Raw genomic sequence first — 21,891 nt, 5'->3', positions numbered from 1 at the left:
TAAACTGCTGGGTACAGAAAGATAAAACAAAGCATAGCCCCAAGTGCAGAGAATTTCACAGCATGGTGCAGGCAGAGGAGAAAAAAAGATCATTTCCACGCAACATGCTGGTGTCAGAGATTAGCAGAAGCTTTCACTGGAACAAGGAAGAGGAGTAAGTCAGCAGCCTGATGTGGAGGAGGTAAGGAAAGGGTTTCAGGAAAAGGTGATGACTGAGTATTTTTTTACTGTAATGCAATTAAAAGTAGAAAACAAATTGAACAAAAGCACACACATGAAAAAGCACCTGGAAAATAAAGCTCCTAGGTCAAAAAAATTAAAACTTGAATAACAGACTACCTAGAAACTAATAATGTAAATATGGGTGGGTATACCAGAGAAAACTGAATCCTAACTGGCAGTGGAGAAAGCTGATCAACCCAACATACAGAATTACCAAAAGGTTCAGAAACTAGAGGCACCCGTGGAAGTAGGTGTGAAGGAAAAGAACTAAAATAAGGACTTTCAAGAATGGCACCAAGATCATTCAAAGCGGAAAGAATGGTCTCTTGAGGCACCTGGTGGCTCAGCCCGTTAAGCTGGTGTCAGAGATTAGCAGAAGCTTTGACTGGAACAAAGCTTGATCTCAACTTGAGATCAAGTTGAGACTTGATCTCAACTCAGGTCTTGATCTCAGGGTCACATGAATTCAAGCCCCACATTTGGCTCCACGTGGGGCATGGAGCCTACTTAAAAAAAGAAAAAAAGAATGGTCTCTCCAACAAATGTTGGTGCTGTTTACCTACAAAAGAATGCAGCTGGACTCCCACCTCAAACCATACACAAAAATTAATTCAAACGGAGCAAAGACCTAAATGTAAAAGCTAAAACTATAAAAACTCCTAGAAGTAAACACAGGAGTAAACTTCATGGTCCTGGATTTAAGGATGAAATCTTAGAGATGACACCCAAAGCATAAGCAATAAAAGAAGTAAAAAATTAGATCTCATCAAAACTAAGAACTTCTGTTCATCAAAAGACACTGTCAAGAGAGTGAAAAGACAACTTATAGAATGGGAGAAAATATTTGCAAGTCACATATCTGACAAGGGTCTAGAATCTAGCATGTATCTCTTACAATACAACAACAACACCAACAACAGCACAATTTAAAAATGGGGCAAGAACTTGAATAGACATTTCTCTAAAGACGATAAACAAATGGCCAACAAGCACATGAAAAGATAATCAACTTCATGTATCACGACACACCACTTCACACCCACTAGGATGGCTATAATCAAAAAGATGGAAAATAATAAATGTTGCCAAGAATGTGGAGAAATTGTAACCCTCATATATTGGTTCAGCTGTTGCAGAAAACAGTCCAACAATTCCCCGGAAAGTTAAGCATAGAATTACCACGACCCAGTGTTTCCACTCTTAGGGGGATGTATGTGTGTGTATCCCCCCAAAAGAACTATAACCAGGTATTCAAACAAATACTTGTACGTGAACAGTCACAGCAGCACTATTTCATAATGTGGAAACAACCCAAATGTCCATCAACAGATGGAAAACAAAATATTCTATATACAAAAAAATTTTTTTTTAAAGTTGGGGGGCACCTGGGTGGCTCAGTCGGTTGAGCATCTGACTTCGGCTCAGGTCATGATCTCTTGGTCTGTGAGTTTGAGCCCCGCGTCAGGCTCTGTACTGACAGCTTAGAGCCTGGAGCCTGCTTCAGATTCTGTCTCTCTCTCTCTCTCTCTCTCTGTCTCTCTCTCTCTCTCTGCCCCTCCCCTGCTCATGCCGTCTCTCTTACTCAAAGATAAACATAAAAAAAATTTTTTTTAATGTTCTACATACATATAATGGAATTAAAAAATTTTTTTAATGTTTTATATACATATAATATTTAGCCATGAAATGGACTGAAGGACTGATAAATGCTACAACATGGATGAACCTTGAAACATGCTAAGTAAAAGAAACAAGTCACAAAAGGCCACAAATTATGATTCTCTTCACATGAAAGTCTAGACTAGGGAAATCTACAGAGACAGAGAGTAGAACAGTGGTCACTCAGGACTGGGTAGGATGGGTAGGTTGCAGGGAGGTGTGTGTAGGGGAGACAAAATAGGAGCTGAGAAAGGAGCTGGAGAAATGAATTCTCAACAGAGCAAACAGTGGGAAAGTATAAAAGTACACGGCATGTTTGAGAAAGAGAGTGACCTGGGTAGGGTACATGGGGAAGGAGACAGAATATAGTAGAGAGGCTGGAAAGAGAGGCAAGGACTCATCATGAGGGGCCAGGCATCCTTCCAAGGTGTTCAGATGTAATCTTAGACAAAGGGGAAATCCTAGCAAATCAATAAAAAGCATGTAACATGATCAGAAATGTAAGTCGGAATCAGTCTGGTGGCACCATGGAGAAATAATTGAACAGAAGAAAGCCTAGGGATAAAGGTATTACTAGAGAAGTTACTAGAAAAAGCCCGGTTGACACTGGTCTGAGCTGTATCAGTGGCAAGAGAATGAGAAGGAAAACTGCATAGTGTTTACTTAGTTCTATGTGAATTTTGAGAGAGAGGTCAAAATTTGAAGAAGTGCTTGGATCCACCTTGGGTGAAAGTGGTGGCGCCATGATTCCACAGAAGAAACGCAGGAGGATCGGGTCTAAGAAATGCTGAGTGTTAAGACACCAACAGGACTTCTAAGCAGAGATTCCAGTGGACAGGCAGAAGTCAGGGAATGGAACCAGAAGGAAAGAGAGGGTGAGCAGGGGGGTTCAGTTCTAAAAATCATGGCAGTAGAAGAGATACTGATGAGACTGGATGGAGCGACGGGTTCTCAAACCGTGGTGTGCATCAGAATTGCCTGTGAAAAACAAGTTTGCTGGGCCGCACCCCCAGAGCTGCTCATTCAGTAGGTGCGGGGTGGGGTGTAGGAATCTATAGTTCTCACCAGTTCCCAGGTGCCTCTCATGCTTTAATAATCACTGGAGTCGAGAAAAAGGACAGAAGCTCCAGAACCATGAAAAAGACCAGGAACAAAGTTCGAGTTGCCTAGCAACTTTCAAAACAGCCCCCAAATCCTGGAAGCACTATAGAGAGACATGCTGAGTTCCAAATCACAGCCGAAACCACAGGAAAAGGAGGCACTGTCAAAGCTGTACTCTCTTGCTGCCTATGGATGCAAATTTCTTAAGAGCAAGGTATCAAGAAAACATTTTACAGCAAAGAGTTAGAATTTAGAAAGCATCAGAGCCGGGAACAAAATGCCAAAAAAACAACAGAAAAAAAGATGGCAGCTATGGCATAATACACCTTCCCAAATGCTGTCATAAGATACTTAAGAATCACTTCAGGGAGGATTTAGTCAGTTCTGAGCCTCCAATTGTGGAGAGGAAAGGTTAGATAAGAAATAGTGAGAACTGCCTTCTTCCAGAGAAACATGTTACCATAAAATTTATGCCATCCTAAAAACAAGCATTATGTGTATTTTTACCACAGTTAAAAAAAATTACGCCATCACATAATAGACATCTCAAAAGGGTATATACAGTTGTGAAACCTGCAAACCCCTGTGGAAACAGATGCTCATTTACCTCTTTGACTGAGAATTCCTTCAGGCCTAAATATTTCTGGAGTCTCAAAGGCAAAAATGCAGTCGCTTTCATGGACTGTTTCCAGGTCGTCTGTGTCACAAAAGGAACGATGGAACCCATCATAGTACATTTCCGTTAACACAATCTAAAAACGGGAAAAATGTAAACAGTTGGACAACTGGAAAGTCAATACGAATTGATCTCCCAATTCTACCATGAACTTCTGCAGCCTGTCAGGATTTGTGGTGATGTGAGAGGGCTCTGAGACATGTCACAGAGCCCACACTATCTGCCTTCAGTAAGGAAATCTAAGAAGCACAGTATCTTCTGTAAATGTGTAACAAACAATATACTCTGATTTCAGAACGCTATGGCACTGAATCCAGAGTTCCTCTAAGTTTCCATGAAGAAACCCAGGAAATTATAAAAACTAATCCTCCTGTTTCATAAGGGGAAGACACTGAAGACAGGTGGGAAACTTGCCAGAGTACCCGACCATTAAGTCTCGCAGCGAAGACCCAGTCCACATCTGATTCTGAGACTTTCTCCTACCTCGTTAACTTTTTTCATTTCAAGTTAAGAAATGCCATATAACCATGGATTGTGTATTAGAAAAAAAAAAAAAGAAATCAACTCAAATGTCCAACAATAGGAACTAGTTAAATGTATTATAGTCCTACTGTAATTATAAAGCTATTACAAAGAATGATCTGAGTAAATAAGAAACAACATAAATAGTAATGTGTGTAAGCAATTCCATTTTTATAAAATAATAAATGTAATATATATATAGAAAAAAATAAGAGTGAATATACAACACAGTATTAAAGTTAGTAAGTCTTAGTTCTAAGGTACTTATTAGGACAAGATACTTCTAAGTTATGCTTCTGAAATGGTTGAATATTTCACAATGAAACAAAAAAACAAAAGATGGGGGGAAAAAAACAATGCAAACATTTAGATGCTCATTACACGCTCAGTAGCACTGTCTAGCGAAAAAGCACTGGATGGGGCCTAAAGAGGTTCCAGTCCCAGCCTGCCACCAACCAGCCCTATGACCTTGAACAAGTCACATGGTTTCTCTGGGCCTCCTTCAAATGAGGGGTGGAAAATGGACCCCTAAAATCCCCTCTACTAATGCAAACATACCACAAGTCTGTGAGGTGAAACAGGCTGGTGGCATATTCCACAAACAGTCCAAGAAAAATATCCCTGGCACATTTTTCTTCTAATGATTTTAATGACCACATTGTTTTTCTGCAGGTGAACATACAAGTATAATTTACTTTCTCCAGCAAGCTAAGGTCAAAAACAAACTTGTAATTACATCACCCATTTAAACCACATGCAAAAAGAGCCAGATGCCACTGGAGGCTTTACAGATACAACCAGATTTACCCTGGAAACACATCTAAGCCTCCCTCCCTCATTCTGTCTTTCCCCTCATTCTGAAGGGGAAAAAAAGAATCAACAAGGACTTCACAGTAAGGAAGAATATGAACATTTTATCAACATGCCAGTACTTGGCCTATGAAAATATGAGATACTTACTACATTAGGGCCCCACTGCTGGTTGTATTTGTTTTACTGTGGTAACTTCCCAAATGAAGCCACATGAGGCCAAAGTACAAAATACCTTTAGTAATCAAGTGATTACACAGCAGCTTCCAGAAGCTATCTAGGGAGAAGTTATTCTACCACAGAATCATCTTTCTTAGTAAATCTAAAATAGAAAATGTTTTTCCAAATAAAGTCATAATAGTGAACTGAGTAAAAACTGTATGCAAAAATGTCAAGTCACAAACAGGCCAAAGTATCTAGGGTCAATTTCAATATAACTACTTATCAAAAATTTACCCAAAAAAAGAAGGCAGAGGGAGCACAATGTTCCTTTCTCTCATCTAAACAAAGGACGAGCTTTAAGCAGGACTGGCCCAGCTTTAAGCAGAAAGTGAACCATACTGAACATCTATATGTACTATACCAGCAAGAAGATATCCACTCTTGCCACCACAATGGAAAGGGGTTTTCAAGAACCACCAGTCAAGTTTTCTAAGCCTCTCTGACCTTCAACAACCACAGCAATGCTCTTCCTATTGCCTGCATAAGCTTCCCTAAGAATGGTTTAAGAGAGACTGCATAATTATACTTTATAAACAAAGCTAAAAGAAGGTCCTGGTGTAAGGTCACAACTTTCCTTCTAAAAATATATTACGATTAAATGAAGCACAAAAAGTTTTGATGTACATTTTCCTCCTTTGGGTCTTAATTTTTTTTTCCCCTCAACACACACACACAACTGGTTTTACATTTCTCTCTAACCATGCTTGGCAGAGGATTGTTAAAAAATTCCAGGAGAACAGAAAGCAACACTTTTATGACTCATGTGGAATCGGCCTTAGCACACTTATTACCTGATCAGTAGGGATCTTTGTTTCCATAGACACTGCTTCCCGAAGCCTGGCGACAGTCCCAGACAGAGGCACGGCAACACCAATCCTCATGCAGTGAGAACACTTCCCCTGATACACTACGGTAACATAGAGAGGCCTGTACAGATCAAAGCCAGATCTTCTTATTAGTCACTTATTTCAACTTAAATATAGAAGCAAAATGAAGAAACAAACACAGAACTGAAAGGGAAAAATCTCATTTGGACTTCAGTAGGACCAGAAAACAATAATCAACACATCTTTGGAAAAGGCAGTTGAACAAAATATATCAACACTTGATCCTGTGCTTTGTATGTTCTTCACAACAGCATAATTCCCAGAAATTATGAAAAACTGTTCAAATAAAGCAACTAATTACAAGTGCAATAGAAAGTCTCTAGAAAATCTAGAAGGCACTCAACTCTCCTCCTCCCCCACACTATCAACGGATGAGTAACTGAACAGACTACAACCACAGGGACTGAAACGACTTGCTGGCCCCATGTACCTGTTCACCCTGTAAACTCAGACAGAGATTTATAAATTTCTGTAGGGTTTTAACAATGCCTGTATTCAATTTATCACTAATCCCATTTTTTTTCTAAATAGGTAAGAACACCTAACAGGAGCTGGACAGGAATGAACAGTCTTAATTTTATTAAATGTGTTCTTCTTACCTTGTGTGGGGTAGAGGAATTGGCAAAGAAATGCAGAGGAAAGGGTCAAAAGTGTTGCTCTGCTTCTGACAATGAGGACATGTCAAAGAAGATCTTCAAAAACAAAAATGAAAGACACACACAGTAAGAGCATATACAGCTATGTTGAGCAGACCATATAAGAGACAATTTGATATGCCCATACCTGTACTGGGCTTGAAAAAGTTCTTGTACAAAAGTGCTACAGACAGGAAAAGATGGTCCCTCGGGCATCATATCAGTCTCTGACGGTGGCTAAAAAAAGGGAAAGTACAATTTCACAGATTAGAAGTACCAACTCTTGATTGAAGGTGAACGTGAAACTGTCACAAATGGCCTTCACTTCCTTTACAAGCTGTGCAGGGGTGCCAGTGAAAAGCATGTGCTAAAGGCACTGGAACGCAGCTGCCAGGACGGGGGTCACGAGGACTCCTCTCCCCACAGGCTCTCCCACACACCGTGCCTGTGCCGGTCTCTCCGCCCCACCCAGCAGCTGGGCAGTCCTTTTGCAGGGTGCTTCAATCTCCAACTCTCAAGGTCTCCCTGCAGCCTCTTGCAGGAAATAACCCCAACCACTGTGCCCTCAAGCTACAGCCCCTGCCGACCGCACCACTCGCTTTGGTGCCCAGTCCCTCTACTGCGTATACTTAGTTAGCCTTTTCACGTCCATCCACCTGACAAAGAGTCACCGAACACCTGCTGCCACGTGCAGAGAGCCCTGCAAGGCCATTAGGACCCAAAGATAAATAAGACACAGTGCCTGACCTTGAGTATGTCTCAATCTGGTGGGAGAGCCAGCCACAAGCACATGGTCATATGTTAGTACAGAGTGTGCAGGCACAGAAGGACCCTGAATCAGAATTATCTTGACGCCTTACCAGAACCATAGACTGAAATTTTGAGGCACAGAGCAGAATTAACAAAAACTTTAAAGGTGGCAAGAGAAAAGCAACTCTTTGGTCTTAATTATTTCTAGTATATAAATCAGTTTTCCATCATATTAAGGCTGCATCATAAAAATTGAGAATGTATCACTGTGTCTTAATAAGAATGTTATTCTAGAGGTTCAGTTTCTATACCCAAACCCAACCGAAACAGCAAAGACATCCACCCATTTCCTTTTCACCTATGTATTCATCTCAGTGATCTATAAGGGTATGTGTGTCATTGGAAAAGAAAGCAAATTCCTGCTTTAAAAACAGCTTAGTGAACTGGAATCACTTGGCTGTAGTCTAAAGCTAGTCATACATGCAATTATATCCCCTCTCATTAGACTCTAAGTTCCTTAGAGACGGCATCTCTCGTATCTTATGCTGCCAGCACAGCAATAAACGTGGGGAAAATCCTCTAAGTATCCCTGAATTTTATACTCACCTGGAGCTTAGTCTATTTCACTACATTAACTAAATGCAAACTGCAACAACTCCTCAGTGGAGGTTACCCTGCTCACTGCTCCCTGGCTGCCCCAGCAGGGTGCGCACCCTCACCTTCAGAGGAGGCTGGCCGCTCTGCTTCACAGCATGATTGAGGTCCTCATGAACTCGGTCCAAAAGCCACAGCAGAAACTCCTGGGCATCATGCTGGGAATTTCCCCGATATTGCAGTGCGTTCTTTGACACAATACTCTACACAGGTAAATAAATCAGCATGAATAGTCGTGAATTCATGGCTTTAAAGATGAACTATTTATAATCCCAAAGAAGGATGCAAGATCTCAAGGGTGTTACAGAGTACTTCCTAGAAAGACACCAATATAAAAACAGATGCTTAATGTAAAAACCCCACCCCCAGAAACATGTACAGAAAACTTAAATGCACCTACCCAAAAATCCTACTTTGAGAAATAGATCTAAAGGAAACCATGAAAACAGCATGCCAAGACTTCTAAGAAAATATTTATTCGTCAGGCTTTATAATAGCAAAAAAAATGGTAATAACTTGAACATTTAAAAACAAGAACTGGTTAAATAAGTAACACAGCATTGAATCATAAACCAAAGGATAAAATAAACACATCTACAAAATATAAATGACTGAGTGAATAAATAAGTAAGGGGACTAGAAAAATCTTCTTTATAGAATTCCAAATAATTAATGTCAGTACTTCCCCCTCTAGGAGTTGGACCTTAACCTCCTACCTTGAGTAGTGACTTGCTTCCGAACACTAGAATATGGAAAGGAGCGGGGGTGGGGGCATGGGGGCTGGTGAAAGGTTCTCGGTGAACTGGTTAATTAAGATCATGGCTCTGGAGCAAAGAACCTGGGTTCAAATTTCTGCCCCACCACTTGTATTTGTGAAGCCTGGATCTACTCTCTTCCAAAGTAAAAGGGAGAATAATGGTTTAGTGTGATGGTTAGTGAGAATGCATGCACGATATTTTGTGTGTGAGGTAATAAGCACTCAACTTTCAGCTCTGAGTATGGGATTTGGAAGTATGGAGGAAGAAGGGGACACAACCGCACAAAGGGAGGGCAGTTAGAAGACAAATGAGCTGATGAGGCAAGAAATAATGAGGGTCCAAGCTAAGGCAGTGAGAACAGAAATGTGAAGGCAGACTTGAGAGATTTAGGACTTTAGGCAGTAGACTCCATAGGATTTGTGACCTAATGAATGGGAGAGTGAGAAAGGAGGCATTAATGTCACCAAGGTGTCTTCTCTGAATATGGGCAACCGATGGTACCCTTCATCAGGATAAAATGAAAAAAGAAGTCTGGGGAAGAGGACTGCATTTAAAGTTCTGTGGAACCTCCAAGTAGAAGTACCTGGTAAACAACTGAAAACTACAGATCTGGGGCCTGGTGGAATAGTGTGTGCTAAGGACAAAAATTTGGAAGTCAACAGATGGGGGGTAGTTGAAATCATGAATACAGCTGAGACTGCCCAGACATAGTCATGAGAGATCAAGCCAGAAGACAGAATAATCCAGAGGACACTATATTTGGGGGCCCTCAAAGGAGACCAAGAGAAGGCCACCAAAGATATGGCAAGAAAATCAGGAGAATAGTCACAAGAGTCAAGAGAAAAGGGTTATGAAGGAGAGAGTGATCAACAGCATTAAGAGTGATAGAGTAGGACAAAGAACTGAAACTGTCTACCGCATTTTCCAATTAAGATGATTATGGGCGGGGTGGGGGGCGGTGCCTGGTTGGCTCAGTTGGTGGAGAGTGCAACCCTTGATCTAGGGGTTGTGGGTTTGAGTCCCACACTGGGTGTGGAGATTACTTAAAAATAAACTATTTTAAAAAAGAAAAGAAAACAAGGGACAGACTTACAACTTGATAATGAGGAAGAACCATCACACCCTGATGATCAATTAGATGTGAATGGTAACAAAATGATGATTTACAAAGATTCAAACTAAAGGAGGAAGAAATCAAAGGGACATGAATGAGAGGGAATACTGAGGTGTCAATTGGCAAAATTTACTAACTGGCCAAAGGCAGCAAAGGAGAGGAAGAACCCTGACAATACACAAGGTTTCAGTGACCAGAAAGATGCCACTTGAATGCTACCTCGGAAAAAGGTACACAAAAGAAATGGATGTGGGAAGTCTTTACTATACTACAGTGCTTCCCCCGTGGTCAGATGCCACCTGAATCGTCAAATTCAGTATTTCCTTTCTTGGTCTTCACCTTCCTCAATCTTCCCATAGCATTTTATACCTGACACCTTACCTCATCTTGAAATAGTCTGGCTTGTGGCCTTATGCACTCATTTAGGAGAACCAAGGCTGGAGCCATTGGTGTGCACAGTGGGAGAATGTGAGCTATAGAAGAGAGGATTTCACAGTAAAGAAAAATAGGCCAAAAACAAACAAGCTAACAAACAAAAAACATTAGCACCAGCAGCACTGTTGATGGTGTGGCCAACTCAGGATGGAAGAGAAACAAGTGACTGGTGATACTATTATTAAGGGATACAAAGAAGAAATGATGGACAACACCAAGGTTTTTAGTTTCTAGTCTAGGTAGACAATGAGATCAGGAACAGAGGAAGAGATGGGGGACAGCAGAGCTTCATATATGGTGAATCTGAGATACCTAAATGATCGCCAGTGAGGTGAAGTCTGGTGCTCAGGAAAGAGAACTGAGCTGCCACGTTAAATCGGAGAGGCATTCACCTTCTGTATGCACATGGAGGAAAAAAAAGCAGAAAAGGAGGCAACTAGGATCTTGAAGAATGCTAGCACAGAAGGGACAAGTCACAATACAGAAGCCAAGGAAGATAAGAGTGGCCAGGAAAACCAGAGACGGAGGCAGTGATGTAAACTACCGCAGGCAAGCCAAGCAGGGCACTGACATGGTCCCTGGGAAGGGCAAGTTAAGAGGCTGACTGCAATTTCAGTGATGCAGAATACTGACCAGAGAGGGTGGAGGGAAGAAAAGGTAAGGAAACTGAATGACTGCAAGAAGACCACCCTTCATATGTGAGAGGCTCGGTTATAAAAGGGAAGAGGAAAGATGCTCTGCCCGTTGAGGGGCTTACAGGGCAGAGGGACTTACGCACTGAGAGAAGGAGCTAACAGAAGGGAGACACAGCAGAAAGAGGATTCTCTAGTGAGAGGCGAAGGTGGGATTCAGAAAAGAAGTAGAGAAGCGCCTTTAACAGGAGGTGGGAGACACAGAAGGGGAGGAGGTAAGGATGGTTACGGATTGAGAAGTTATAGACAGCAAAGCAGGGAACCTTTGTTTCTGTTTGTTGTGTTGTTCCTTTTTGGAAGAAGCAAAGGACAACTGCCAAGAGGAAGTCTCAGGTGTGGCAAGGTTAATGACAAATGTCATGGCATGTTGCTGGGCACACAAACTGCCTGAAGCATAGCAAGTGTCTGGCCCGGGAACCCTCTCCCGTATTTACCTCCAGTGGGGGTGAGGGATTTCTCAGCATATGCACGATCCTAAGAAACAAATGAACTGAAATCAGGCTCTTCATTTGTGTCACAGCAGACACCTCATGCACAGTGTCCGTCACATTTCGGAGCAGGGATGATGTACAGTTAAGACTGATTTATGATTCCTGCCGCTATCACTTCAGCTCATCTGGCGCTTAACTGTCAATCGTGGTGTATAAGGTGCCGTACAGAGGCTGCTCAACAAGATTTTTGTTGGGCACGACTCCACAGGCAACAGGACTTCCACAACCACTGTAACTAGGGCAAAAACTACTCTGGGTCAACCTCACCCTAAATCCCTACATCACAGACTGTTTTACAGGGAACCTCGCTGAACACACACACTAACCCGAAGGATCCTTTTTCTGCCCCTTTGCCTCCTTCACAATGGTGACTTATTCCCACTGCAGAGACCCAAGGGACTATTTATTTTACTTCCTACCAAGACAAAACAAAACAGAATAATCTAATAACCATCCTTTAGTGTGTGTTACAGAAAAAAAAAAAAAAAGTGGGAGCCAAGAAGGAAAAATAGTGGAGGGGCACCTGGGGGCAATCCTATACTCAGTAGGTTAAGCATCCGACTTTGGCTCAGGTCACAATCTCAAAGTTTGTGAGTTTGAGCCCCGCATCTGGATCTGTGCTGACAATCAGAGCCAGAACCTGCCTTGGATTCTGTGTCTCCCTCTCTCTCTGCCCCTCACCTGCTTGTGCTCTGTCTCTCTCTCAAAAATAAATAAACATTAAAAAATTTTAAAAAAAAAAGGAAAAGTAGTGGGAATCAAGAAACCTGGGCTGGATCTCTGGCTCCGCCACAAACCACTGCTTGTCACAGAACCACTGATTCCTGATTTATAAAGTGAAGCAGCTGAGTTGGCCATCGATGACACCCCTGGTGTCCCAAATCTTCACCTAAGCTCTTCCCCCAGAGTCCCAACAAGCGATTTGATTTTTGCTTTGGGTCTCATCTGACATTGCTTTGGTTTGCCTTTTATGATTTTTTGCATAATTAAACCTTAGTTTATTTTTATTTATGTCCTAAAATCAATCCTTTTGTGTTTTTGCAGTTTTAAAAAAAGTGCATTATCGCTGGAATAGGTCATCTATAAATAGGAACATTGCTACAATCTGAGAATTTAAATTTGTCACTTCTATGAAAAATAAATATGAGCCTTTTTTTTTTTTAATGTTTATTTTTAAGTAATCTCTACACCCAACGTGGGCCTCCTGAAATCAAGAGTTGCATGTTCCATGGACTGAGTCAGCCAGGTGCCCCAAATATGAGCCTTCTTAAAATCAACCTTGCATATTTATGTCTACTTTATAGAATGGGGGTATGGTATTTATTTGGAAAAACATTAACTATCCTATTGGTTTAAATCCTATACATCCTACTATGAATAAATTTGACCATCACTCCAATTTTCCTTTCAGTTAGGGTGATCCTTAACTTCCAGTTGCTAAACAATAAAGGTTAAACAAATTTGTAGAGCTTTCAAGTTTCATAAAATTTCTCTTTACCCTTCAAATAAAACCTTAAGGTTTTAATAAAACCTTAAGAGAGCTTTTTTTCCCCTTACAAAGAAAAAAAAAAAAAAAAAGGAGCTGGAAGCATGGCCCAGGAAAGAAAAAGAATTAAATCTCTCTACCTGGAACGGTAAAATCAGACATGAGGTTCTTTCTTTCTTTCTGTAGAGCCCTAGTACAGAAGCAGCAGAATCCTGGGCTCCAGGGAAAAGACAGAAACTGGTTCAAGACACACTTTATCTGATCCCAGGAAGAAGACAACAAAGCATGGGGAAGGGACATTGCGGTATTGATTTGATCAGGAGCTGGGTTTACCCTTTCGGGGAAAAGGTAGCTTTGCCAAAACTCACCAAACCAAATTATCACCCACCTTCCATGATTCTATGCCAGAAGAAAAGGAGAATTTATTTCCAGTGATTCTGGGTAAGAAGCAGAAGAACTTGGGAGGACAACAGTACTTACATGTTAAGAGAAAGATGAGATGTGAACAGATGAGTTCAGAGACGGCATCTAAAAGTGAAATTTGGTTTCTGGACTGTGCTGGAAAGAACAGAATAACACTTGTCTTGAGAAAAGTTCCATCTTTTGAATCTGACTTTATGGACAACTACTAAGTTGATGAAGAATAATTAACCAAAACATAAGGAATGAAATTGGTGCAAATGGATGAATACTGCAAAACCAGACATGACCCATGAAAAACAGTGATAGAGAGTGCCCATACAACAGAGTTCCATACCAGGGTACAGAATGCAGCCATGCTCAGAGTTCCCTGTGTCCTGAATCCATTCTTTGCTCCTTATCTTCACCTCTGGTGGGGAAGTCTTTTCACGTAACCAAGTTAGGCCGAGAGGCCCTCAGTATTAGCCAGTATTAGCCAGCCGTGGCAACAACAGACCCCTGAAAGAGACTGTAAAGCCTCCAGACTTTCACACATACTTTCCCTATGACTCGAATGCCCTCCACTCCCATTCCTCAAATGCATTCCCTTACTCTCCTTCCTTGGTAGGATGGAGCGGGGAGCTGGGTGGGAGAGGACAGAGACAAAAAAGAAAAGAAACAACAGGAAAGGAGCTTCCATCCAAATGGAAAGACAACTGAATGAGAATAGTAGAGAATGCCACACACAGCCTGTTTGTGTGTCCATGTTTGACCACAGGGGAAAGGGAGTTATTTCGGGTACAGAGCTCCTTCATCGTTCCAGACAGAAGGGCCTAACAAGGGTGACTTAAGTATAGCTGTTCCTTGTATACAAGTTCTCATGATTCAGACTCAGGAATTAAACAGATTTGGACAGCAAGAGATATCTGCACTGTTAAAAGATTAGATTTGGATATTAAACAGACTCACATGTACCATAAAGACTTGGTGGCAGAGACTCATTGCTGAAATAGAGACTAGAAAAGGGTATATATCTTCTCTTTAAAAAAAAAAAAAAACGCTATAATAAGAATGTTAAGAAATGGTTACTGCATTTCAAAAAATTACAAGTAAGGTGGAAGTAGGGTCAAGAGTATTAGAGATGGGATGATAGGGAGAAAAACAAATGGAACCCCAAGTGGTTCATTCAGATGAACAATGAGCAAACGTGTCACAACAGATCCTAACGCTATACTAAGGTAGAAAATACAGCAGCAAGAGAAGCCCCCCCAAGTGTATAAACAGTGGCTGGAAGTTTCCACTAGAAATGCAACAGAAACAGAAAGACTAGATTCTGAATACCTGGGTTCAAGTCCTCTTTCCACCACCTTTTACTTCATGTGTGGTTTCTCTGAGCCTCAGCTAACTTTTCTGTAAAATGGGGGTGAGAATACTTTTCTAAAAGAATTACTGTGAAGCTTTAATGAGATTTATTTTACAAACTCTATAAAAGTATTTCGTAAAAAAGTTTTATAAAAGCATTTTATAAACTCTTAAACTCTACACAGCTTCTATTATTTAAGCTGCAAAAGCCAAGAAAAAAGAAAGGAATTATCCTATAGAAGCCTGGAAAATGTCAAAGAGAAAGAAAAGCACTGGCTCTTGACCCTTGGCTGCATATTAGAATCATCAAGGGAAATTAAAAAAACAACAACAACAAAACAACGAACTGGGAGCAGCCCAGAGATACTGATTTAATTATCTACAGTGGGACCTGATCATTGCTAATTTTTTTGAAGTGTGATTTTTTTTAAAAAATTCTATTTCTATGTGAAGCCAAGACAGAAAGAACATGGTCACAGTGGAAAAGCCTTGAAGTTTCACTTCCAAAGGCACTAAAATTTACAGGAGGCTCTTGTCATAACTATATTATATCACTTATTACACTATGCTGTATTTGTATCACTAGAACATATAATCCATCTGCCTCCACCACTAGACAGTGATCAAGAAGGTCTTATTCAATATTATTTCCCCAATATCTAGCAAATACAATACATGAAACAAACAGTAAGAGTAATGGCAGTTAATAATTGAGTGCCTATAAAGTATCAGGCATTAGACTATTTATAGGTGTTATTTCTTATAAAATTAATCCCCCAAAATTCCCTATTTTGTTAAGTATTATTACCATTATTTACAAACAAAAAAACTTGGGCTCAGAAAAAGTGAAATAACTTGTCCAAAGTTACACCATTCTTCAACCTCCTCTAATTAAAACAGCCTTAAGGCATTTTTGTCCATAATCCTTCAATAAATGATTTTTTTCCTTATATGACTCAGGATCATACAGGGCTTGGTCATTCGGTATGGCATTTCTCAATGCAGACATAAAACATATGTTAGAAACTGAACTACAGCTGTACCAAGCCTGAGGCTTCTGGGAGTTTATTTGCTTTTAAATAAATCCTTGTTAATCGGTGTTTGTTTTGTTGTAATTTGCATTTTTCCTATGACTGAAATATGACCCAGAAATAAAAATGGAGCTTATCTAATTGAAATGTTATTATTTGAGGGGTAAGGAGGAATTTAGACTATGTCAGAAGATCAAGTTGCAGCATGTGAAGAACTATGTCCTGCCTGAGTGTCCCAGGATGCTAGAGAAAGCAAACAATAGAGAGACAACAATCTGGCTCTGGAGAACTACATCTGTCTCTCATCAAAAAGTGTAAAGGGGAGTGCTTTCACCTTAAAATGCTCAAGCTGTTCTGCTGGTGGCGATAAATTCCGATCCAGTCCATCCTTTCCAGCACACCCCAAGTGGCCAAGCCTAGCCAACTCCAAGGTTAAAGTCAGCTCAGGTCGCCAAAATGTGTTTATGTCTCTAATCAAGTAATTTAAGTAACTCAGGAGTATCTTCTTTTTGGTCTGTCATTATCCAACATATTTCTAAGATTCTTGCCAGCCACAATAAAATAAAGCCTTTTAAAAAGTTTGTGGGTTTTTTGTTTTTGTTTTTTAGAGGAAGGGGGAAATTTTGGCTAACAATACAGTAAAAAAAAAAAAAAAAAAAAAAAAAAAGCATACATCTAGTCCCAATTTACCCAAAACGCCATCATCATATGGGAGTGTAATAATCTTCAACAGTTAAAAGTCGAAACAGATATCTTGGAACCCCCTCTACTTGCTAGATGGGGTCCTGCTTGATTCATGAATTATTTAATAAAACTAATTATATCTTAATTTTTTTTAAGTCAAAACAGAAAAACTAGAAAATTCATCTAAATATCTAAGAAACTACAGGAGTGCCTGGATGGCTCAGTTGGTTGAGTGTCTGACTTCAGTTCAGGTCATGATCTCATGGTTCATGGGTTCCAGCCCCATATCAGGCTCTGTGCTGACAGCTCAGAGCCCAGAGCCTACTTCAGATTCTGGGTCTCCCTCTCTCTCTGCCCCTCCCCCACTCACGCCCTTTGTTTCTCAAAAATGAATAAACGTTAAAAAAACTGTAAAAAATACCTAAGAAATTATTTTTTTCTACAATGGAATTTTATAAAGTTTTAAAATCATTGAGAAACATATAATACAATTAAGTGAAAAGAAGATGCAAAACTACATACATATGAACATGATTTCAAACTTTTAAGATACATTTTTAAAGACCTTTTTGTCTTTTATCCTTCAAAATATACACCAAGACATTAACAGTCATTGCCTCAGAATGGTAAATTTTAGGTGATCTATATCCCTTTCTTCCTTATATGTTTCCATATTTCTGATGTTTTCTAAAATGATTTTGCTGGTAACAACGACCAGGTCGACCAGGTGGAACTTAAGGGGATCTTACGAGAGCACACCCCGGTATTTTGGCCAGGGAACCCAAATCTTCTGCACAGAAGATGGGGCTGGCAAAACACAGATATGTACCTTATTTGTAGTTACGGCTTTGGCCCCAAATCCCAGTGAATCAGACTGTACTATGCTGAGAATTTCTTTTTTCTCTAATAGACAGACCTAAGGAGCCTCAAAGCAGTTTTCTGCCTAGCGTAATCCTAAACTCAAACCCATACCAATCTTTGGATCTTATCACTGGAGGAAAAAAGTGACAGCGGCTAGCATCAAAGAAAATTGGCGGAAAGAGACAGGAAAAGAGTTTACGTCTACAGACACCAACCAAGGGCCTTTTTAAGCCACCCTGGCTTGCCAGGTAGGAGGTAAAAGCTTAGCCCTAGGAAGAGAAAAAGACAGCCCAGGATCAGCTTCCTGATCAAGTGGACAGAAGCAGAGGAGGAACATAGGCTTGGCTTATAAACTCAGCACGTGGCACTGCTCACCAGCCCAGGGGCCAAAATTCTTGGTTGAGTGGCACTGCTCTTTGGGGTGGAAGTGAAGTGCCCCGTACCCCCTTGGAGGTGGAACAGGGTGAGAGAGACAAGAAGTAGGGAACACATAAGGTCAAGCCTTGAATTATGCCGAAGCTAAACATGCATATATTTCTTACATAATCTGCGTGTGTATGTATGTATGTAATTATACACAAAGAGACAAAGCATGCATCCTCTTGATTCTGAATATATTAGTATCTGGTGATAAACAGATCTCAGGTTTTTAATTTTTGTTTTTTAAGTTTATTTTCAGAGAGACAGAGACAGTGGGGGGGGGGGGTCAGAGAGAGGGAGAAAGAGAGAGACTCCCAAGCAGGCTCCGTGCCGCCAGCAGACCCCAATGTGGGGCTCAAAACCAAGAACCGTGAGATCATGACCTGAGCCGAAATCAAAAGTCGGACACTTAACCGACTGTGCCACCCAGGCGCCCCCTGAAATGTTTTTGACTAAACAGTCAGTTTTATAAAGTTATCCAAAATACTCTGCAAATAATCTTGCTTTGAAGTATTATTGTTACTGCATTTTGATAACTGAAACATCAGCTAGTAGTAACCAAGAGGTATCATTCAAAACAGATCCAGCAAGTTTCACTACAAATTATGTGTTCATATTGCCATAAACCCGAATGCCATCAACCCAATTATATCTTAGCTGGCTGACGATGTTTTCAAGTCATGGGCCTGCCATGTCACTTCTCCACACCCAATACTGTGTAGGCCTGAAAGTCAAGCCAGGTTGACTCCTGAGCGGCAGACAGGTATGGTCTCCAAATCAATCCTGGCCTCTGTCTGCCAGTTCTTTCAACTCTCATCATGAAAATCAGATTGCATAAAAACCAGCATAGGGACTCATTCTGCCTCTAGGTTTTCCCTAACGAAGTACAATTTAGAACCTTCCCAGCCTCAGCCTGGTCTGACCTGAGCAATTCTAGTTGGTTCAGGCCTTGGTCATCTGACGGTAGAAGGGGAAGGCTAAATGGAAGAGCGTGTGAATACACAGAAAACAAAGGGAAGTCTGCGAAATCAAAACAGGGTAACTCCCTAAGTTATCAAAACGTTGAGGGGCGCCTGGGTGGCTCAGTTGGTTAAGCGCCCAACTTCGGCTCAGGTCATGATCTCGCGGTCCGTGGGTTCAAGCCCCGCATCGGGCTCTGTGCTGACAGCTCAGAGCCTGGAGCCTGTTTCAGATTCTGTGTCTCCCTCTTTCTCTGACCCTCCCCTGTTAATGCTCTCTCTCTGTCTCAAAAATAAATAAATGTTAAAAAAATAAAAAATAATAAAAAATAAAAAAATAAAAAACGTTGCTATCATATGGGTACACTTCCACTTTAAAGAACAGATGAAGCTGTCCTACCTCACTAGTAATTGAAGACATCAAAATTAAAACAATAAAATGCTATTTTCTATTTATCAACTTAAAGATTTCTATTTTGCAACAGTGGGGTACAACAGACATTCTTACACACTGCTAATGGCACAACCTTATAAAATAAGGTAACAATGTAACTTAAGGATCTTCAAAATAAATAAGCATTGACCCAGGAATTTCACAGAGTATATGCTAAAGAAATAATCAAAAGTAACTGTAGTTTTCTTACTGATTCTAAGAATTCATGTTATGAATAATCACCATTTTCTGCTTGTAAAAAAAAAAGTAAAAGATTTATGTAAAAATTATTCATCACAACAATCAGAAACATCCAAAAATAGGTCAACATATACCTTCATACAATGATCTGGAGTTTTGTGACAAAATTAATCATAATACAATATGAAATGAAAATCACATGATGTAAAAGTGTATATACAGTTTGATAGCAATTATGTTAAAACACATCCAGAAGGGGAAAAAGGCAAGAGAGTAATATACCAAATAACTTATATACATTTTCAATTTTCTTTTTTTTAATGTTTATTTATTTATTATTTTTGAGAGACAGAGAAAGAGAGAGGGAGAGAGAACGAGAGCGTGAGCAGGGGAGGGGCAGAGAGAGAGGGAGACAGAATCCCAAGCAGGCTTCAAGCCGTTAGCACAGAGTCCAATGCAGGTCTCGAACCCATGAACTGTGAGATCATGACCTGAACCGAAAGAGTCAGATGCTTAACCAACTGAGCCACCTAGGTGCCCCTCAATTTTCCACCTTCAACCTTTTACATATTTTCTAAGTTTTCTACAATAACTTGGGTAACACTCTTACCAAAATAGATTTCATCTCATAATGAACTTAAGAAGAAACCAGACACATATTTAACGCAAACCAAAAACACAATGAGGGGTGCCTGACTGGCTTAGTTGGTGGAGTACGTGACTCTTAATGTGCAGGGTTGTTGTGAGTTTCAGCCCCATGTCAGGGGTAGAGTGAAAAGAAAAGAAAAGAAAAGAAAAGAAAAGAAAAGAAAAGAAAAGAAAAGAAAAGAAAAGATGTCACTAAAAACAAAAAACCACACAGTGAAATACCACTTTACATTCACTAGGATTGCATTATTTCATTTTGTTTTTTTTAACAGGCTCTATGCCCAATGTGGGGCTTGAATTTACAACCCTGAGATCAAGAGTCGGAGGTTCTACTGACTGAGCCAGCCAGGAGCCCCTAGGATGGTTTTAATAAAAGACAGACAGTAACAAGTGTTGCCAAAGATGTGGAGAAACTGAAATACTCATGCATTGCTGGTATGAATGTAAAATGGCGCAGCCACTGTGGAAAATAGTTGGACAACCGCTCAAAAAGTTAAACGTGGAGTCATAATATGACCCAGCAATCCCACTCCCAGGCATATACCCAAGAGAAATGAAAACATATGTCCACACAAAAATTTGTGCATGAATGTTCACAGCAGCGTTATTCATGACAACCAAAAGCCTATGTCCCAGGCTTGCTCTTACAGGCTGGGCTAGTGAATGTGTGAGCCAGCTGGTTGGTTTTTCCTGCTAAAATGTTCCCATCACTCAGGTGTAAAGGAACCAATGGCTATCAAACACCTTGATCTGTGAAGCTGGTATCATACAGCAATGAAAAGTTAAGTAAGGAAACTGAGGCTCAGTGACCAGCCCAAGATCTCAGTTGCTCCAGGATTCTCACTGTATTCAAAACTCATTCGTTCAGATTTTCAAAAGGGAAGGGGCAGACCTGCCCCTTAGCTGCCCTCACCCTCCTCCTGGCACTATCCTCTGATACTGACAGCCTGAAGCCTGAACCAGAATTGGGTATCACCAGGAAGTGGGTGCGGGCAGTTACAACAGCCTAACCAGCTGCCTGGCATCACAACAGAGCCTCAAAGGGTAATAATCAACAGGTCTCCAACCTAACCAACCCTTCCTCCCGCTGGATAGATGATAAAAAGATGCCAATGCTCCTTTCTCTCACCCCGCCTGTAGGGAAACGTAACTACTCTCTTCTTTCCTTCCTGTCACTATTAAAATCCTGATATTGACTAGTAGGTATTTCCCAGGAGCTACTGCTTTTAAAGGAGTTTGTCTTCTCTTTAGACTCTAAAACGAGGGAGATTTACCAAGTTGTCACTACACTCTTACAAAGGGACCCTTATTTTGGGTAAGATTAAAGAATGTTCCAAATTCATGTATCTTTAGAATTACTAGGAGCACCTCTTGTCAGTAGCAGTTCTGTTATTCTTCTCCAGCTATAGAGAGCTCTGGACCTCAAAGAAAAGGCTGAATCTCCTCTATCACAGTTTAAACACAAGCCTTTCCCTGCCTCCCTCATTGCTCAAAGTAAAGCAGATACAGAAGTTAATTTCCTGCCCGTTCACTCACTCATAAAGATGCATACAAAAGACAGGACCGGTTACTATGGGAAATTTAGAGAACCACAAAATTAAAAGTCTGTAGAGATGCCTCTGTTTCTTCATCTGGAAGACAGAAATAATAATTTATGTACCTACTTTACACTATTATAAGGAATAAATAAAATAATCAACTGTGCAGGGCATGTGGTAAGCACTCATGTTACCTACAGGAAAGGCTATAGGAAAAAAATTCTATATAATGTGCTACCAT

At 40.5% G+C, this 21,891-nt stretch overlaps 1 protein-coding gene across 5 annotated transcripts in view; it reads right to left on the bottom strand.

Annotated features, from left to right (window-relative positions):
• USP31 (ubiquitin specific peptidase 31) overlaps positions 1–21,891 on the bottom strand; it is a 68,939-nt gene that overhangs the window by 33,843 nt on the left and 13,205 nt on the right. For 4 of the 5 annotated variants that reach the window (XM_058711819.1, XM_058711821.1, XM_058711822.1 and 1 more), the window contains 6 exons: positions 8,204–8,341; positions 6,883–6,971; positions 6,699–6,791; positions 6,004–6,139; positions 4,739–4,846; positions 3,590–3,734 (listed from right to left, as the gene is read on the bottom strand). In XM_058711819.1, the coding sequence (XP_058567802.1) occupies positions 3,590–3,734; positions 4,739–4,846; positions 6,004–6,139; positions 6,699–6,791; positions 6,883–6,971; positions 8,204–8,341 (709 nt within the window). The remainder of the gene's footprint in view (positions 1–3,589; positions 3,735–4,738; positions 4,847–6,003; positions 6,140–6,698; positions 6,792–6,882; positions 6,972–8,203; positions 8,342–21,891) is intronic. The other variant, XM_058711820.1, reaches the window with a different exon arrangement.

This window comes from Neofelis nebulosa, chromosome 18 (genome assembly GCF_028018385.1).
Source record: "Neofelis nebulosa isolate mNeoNeb1 chromosome 18, mNeoNeb1.pri, whole genome shotgun sequence".
In the NCBI taxonomy this organism is placed as follows: Eukaryota; Metazoa; Chordata; class Mammalia; order Carnivora; family Felidae; genus Neofelis; species Neofelis nebulosa.
The sequence above is the reverse complement of the archived record's forward strand: the minus strand, read 5'-3'. Positions and strand labels throughout refer to the sequence as shown.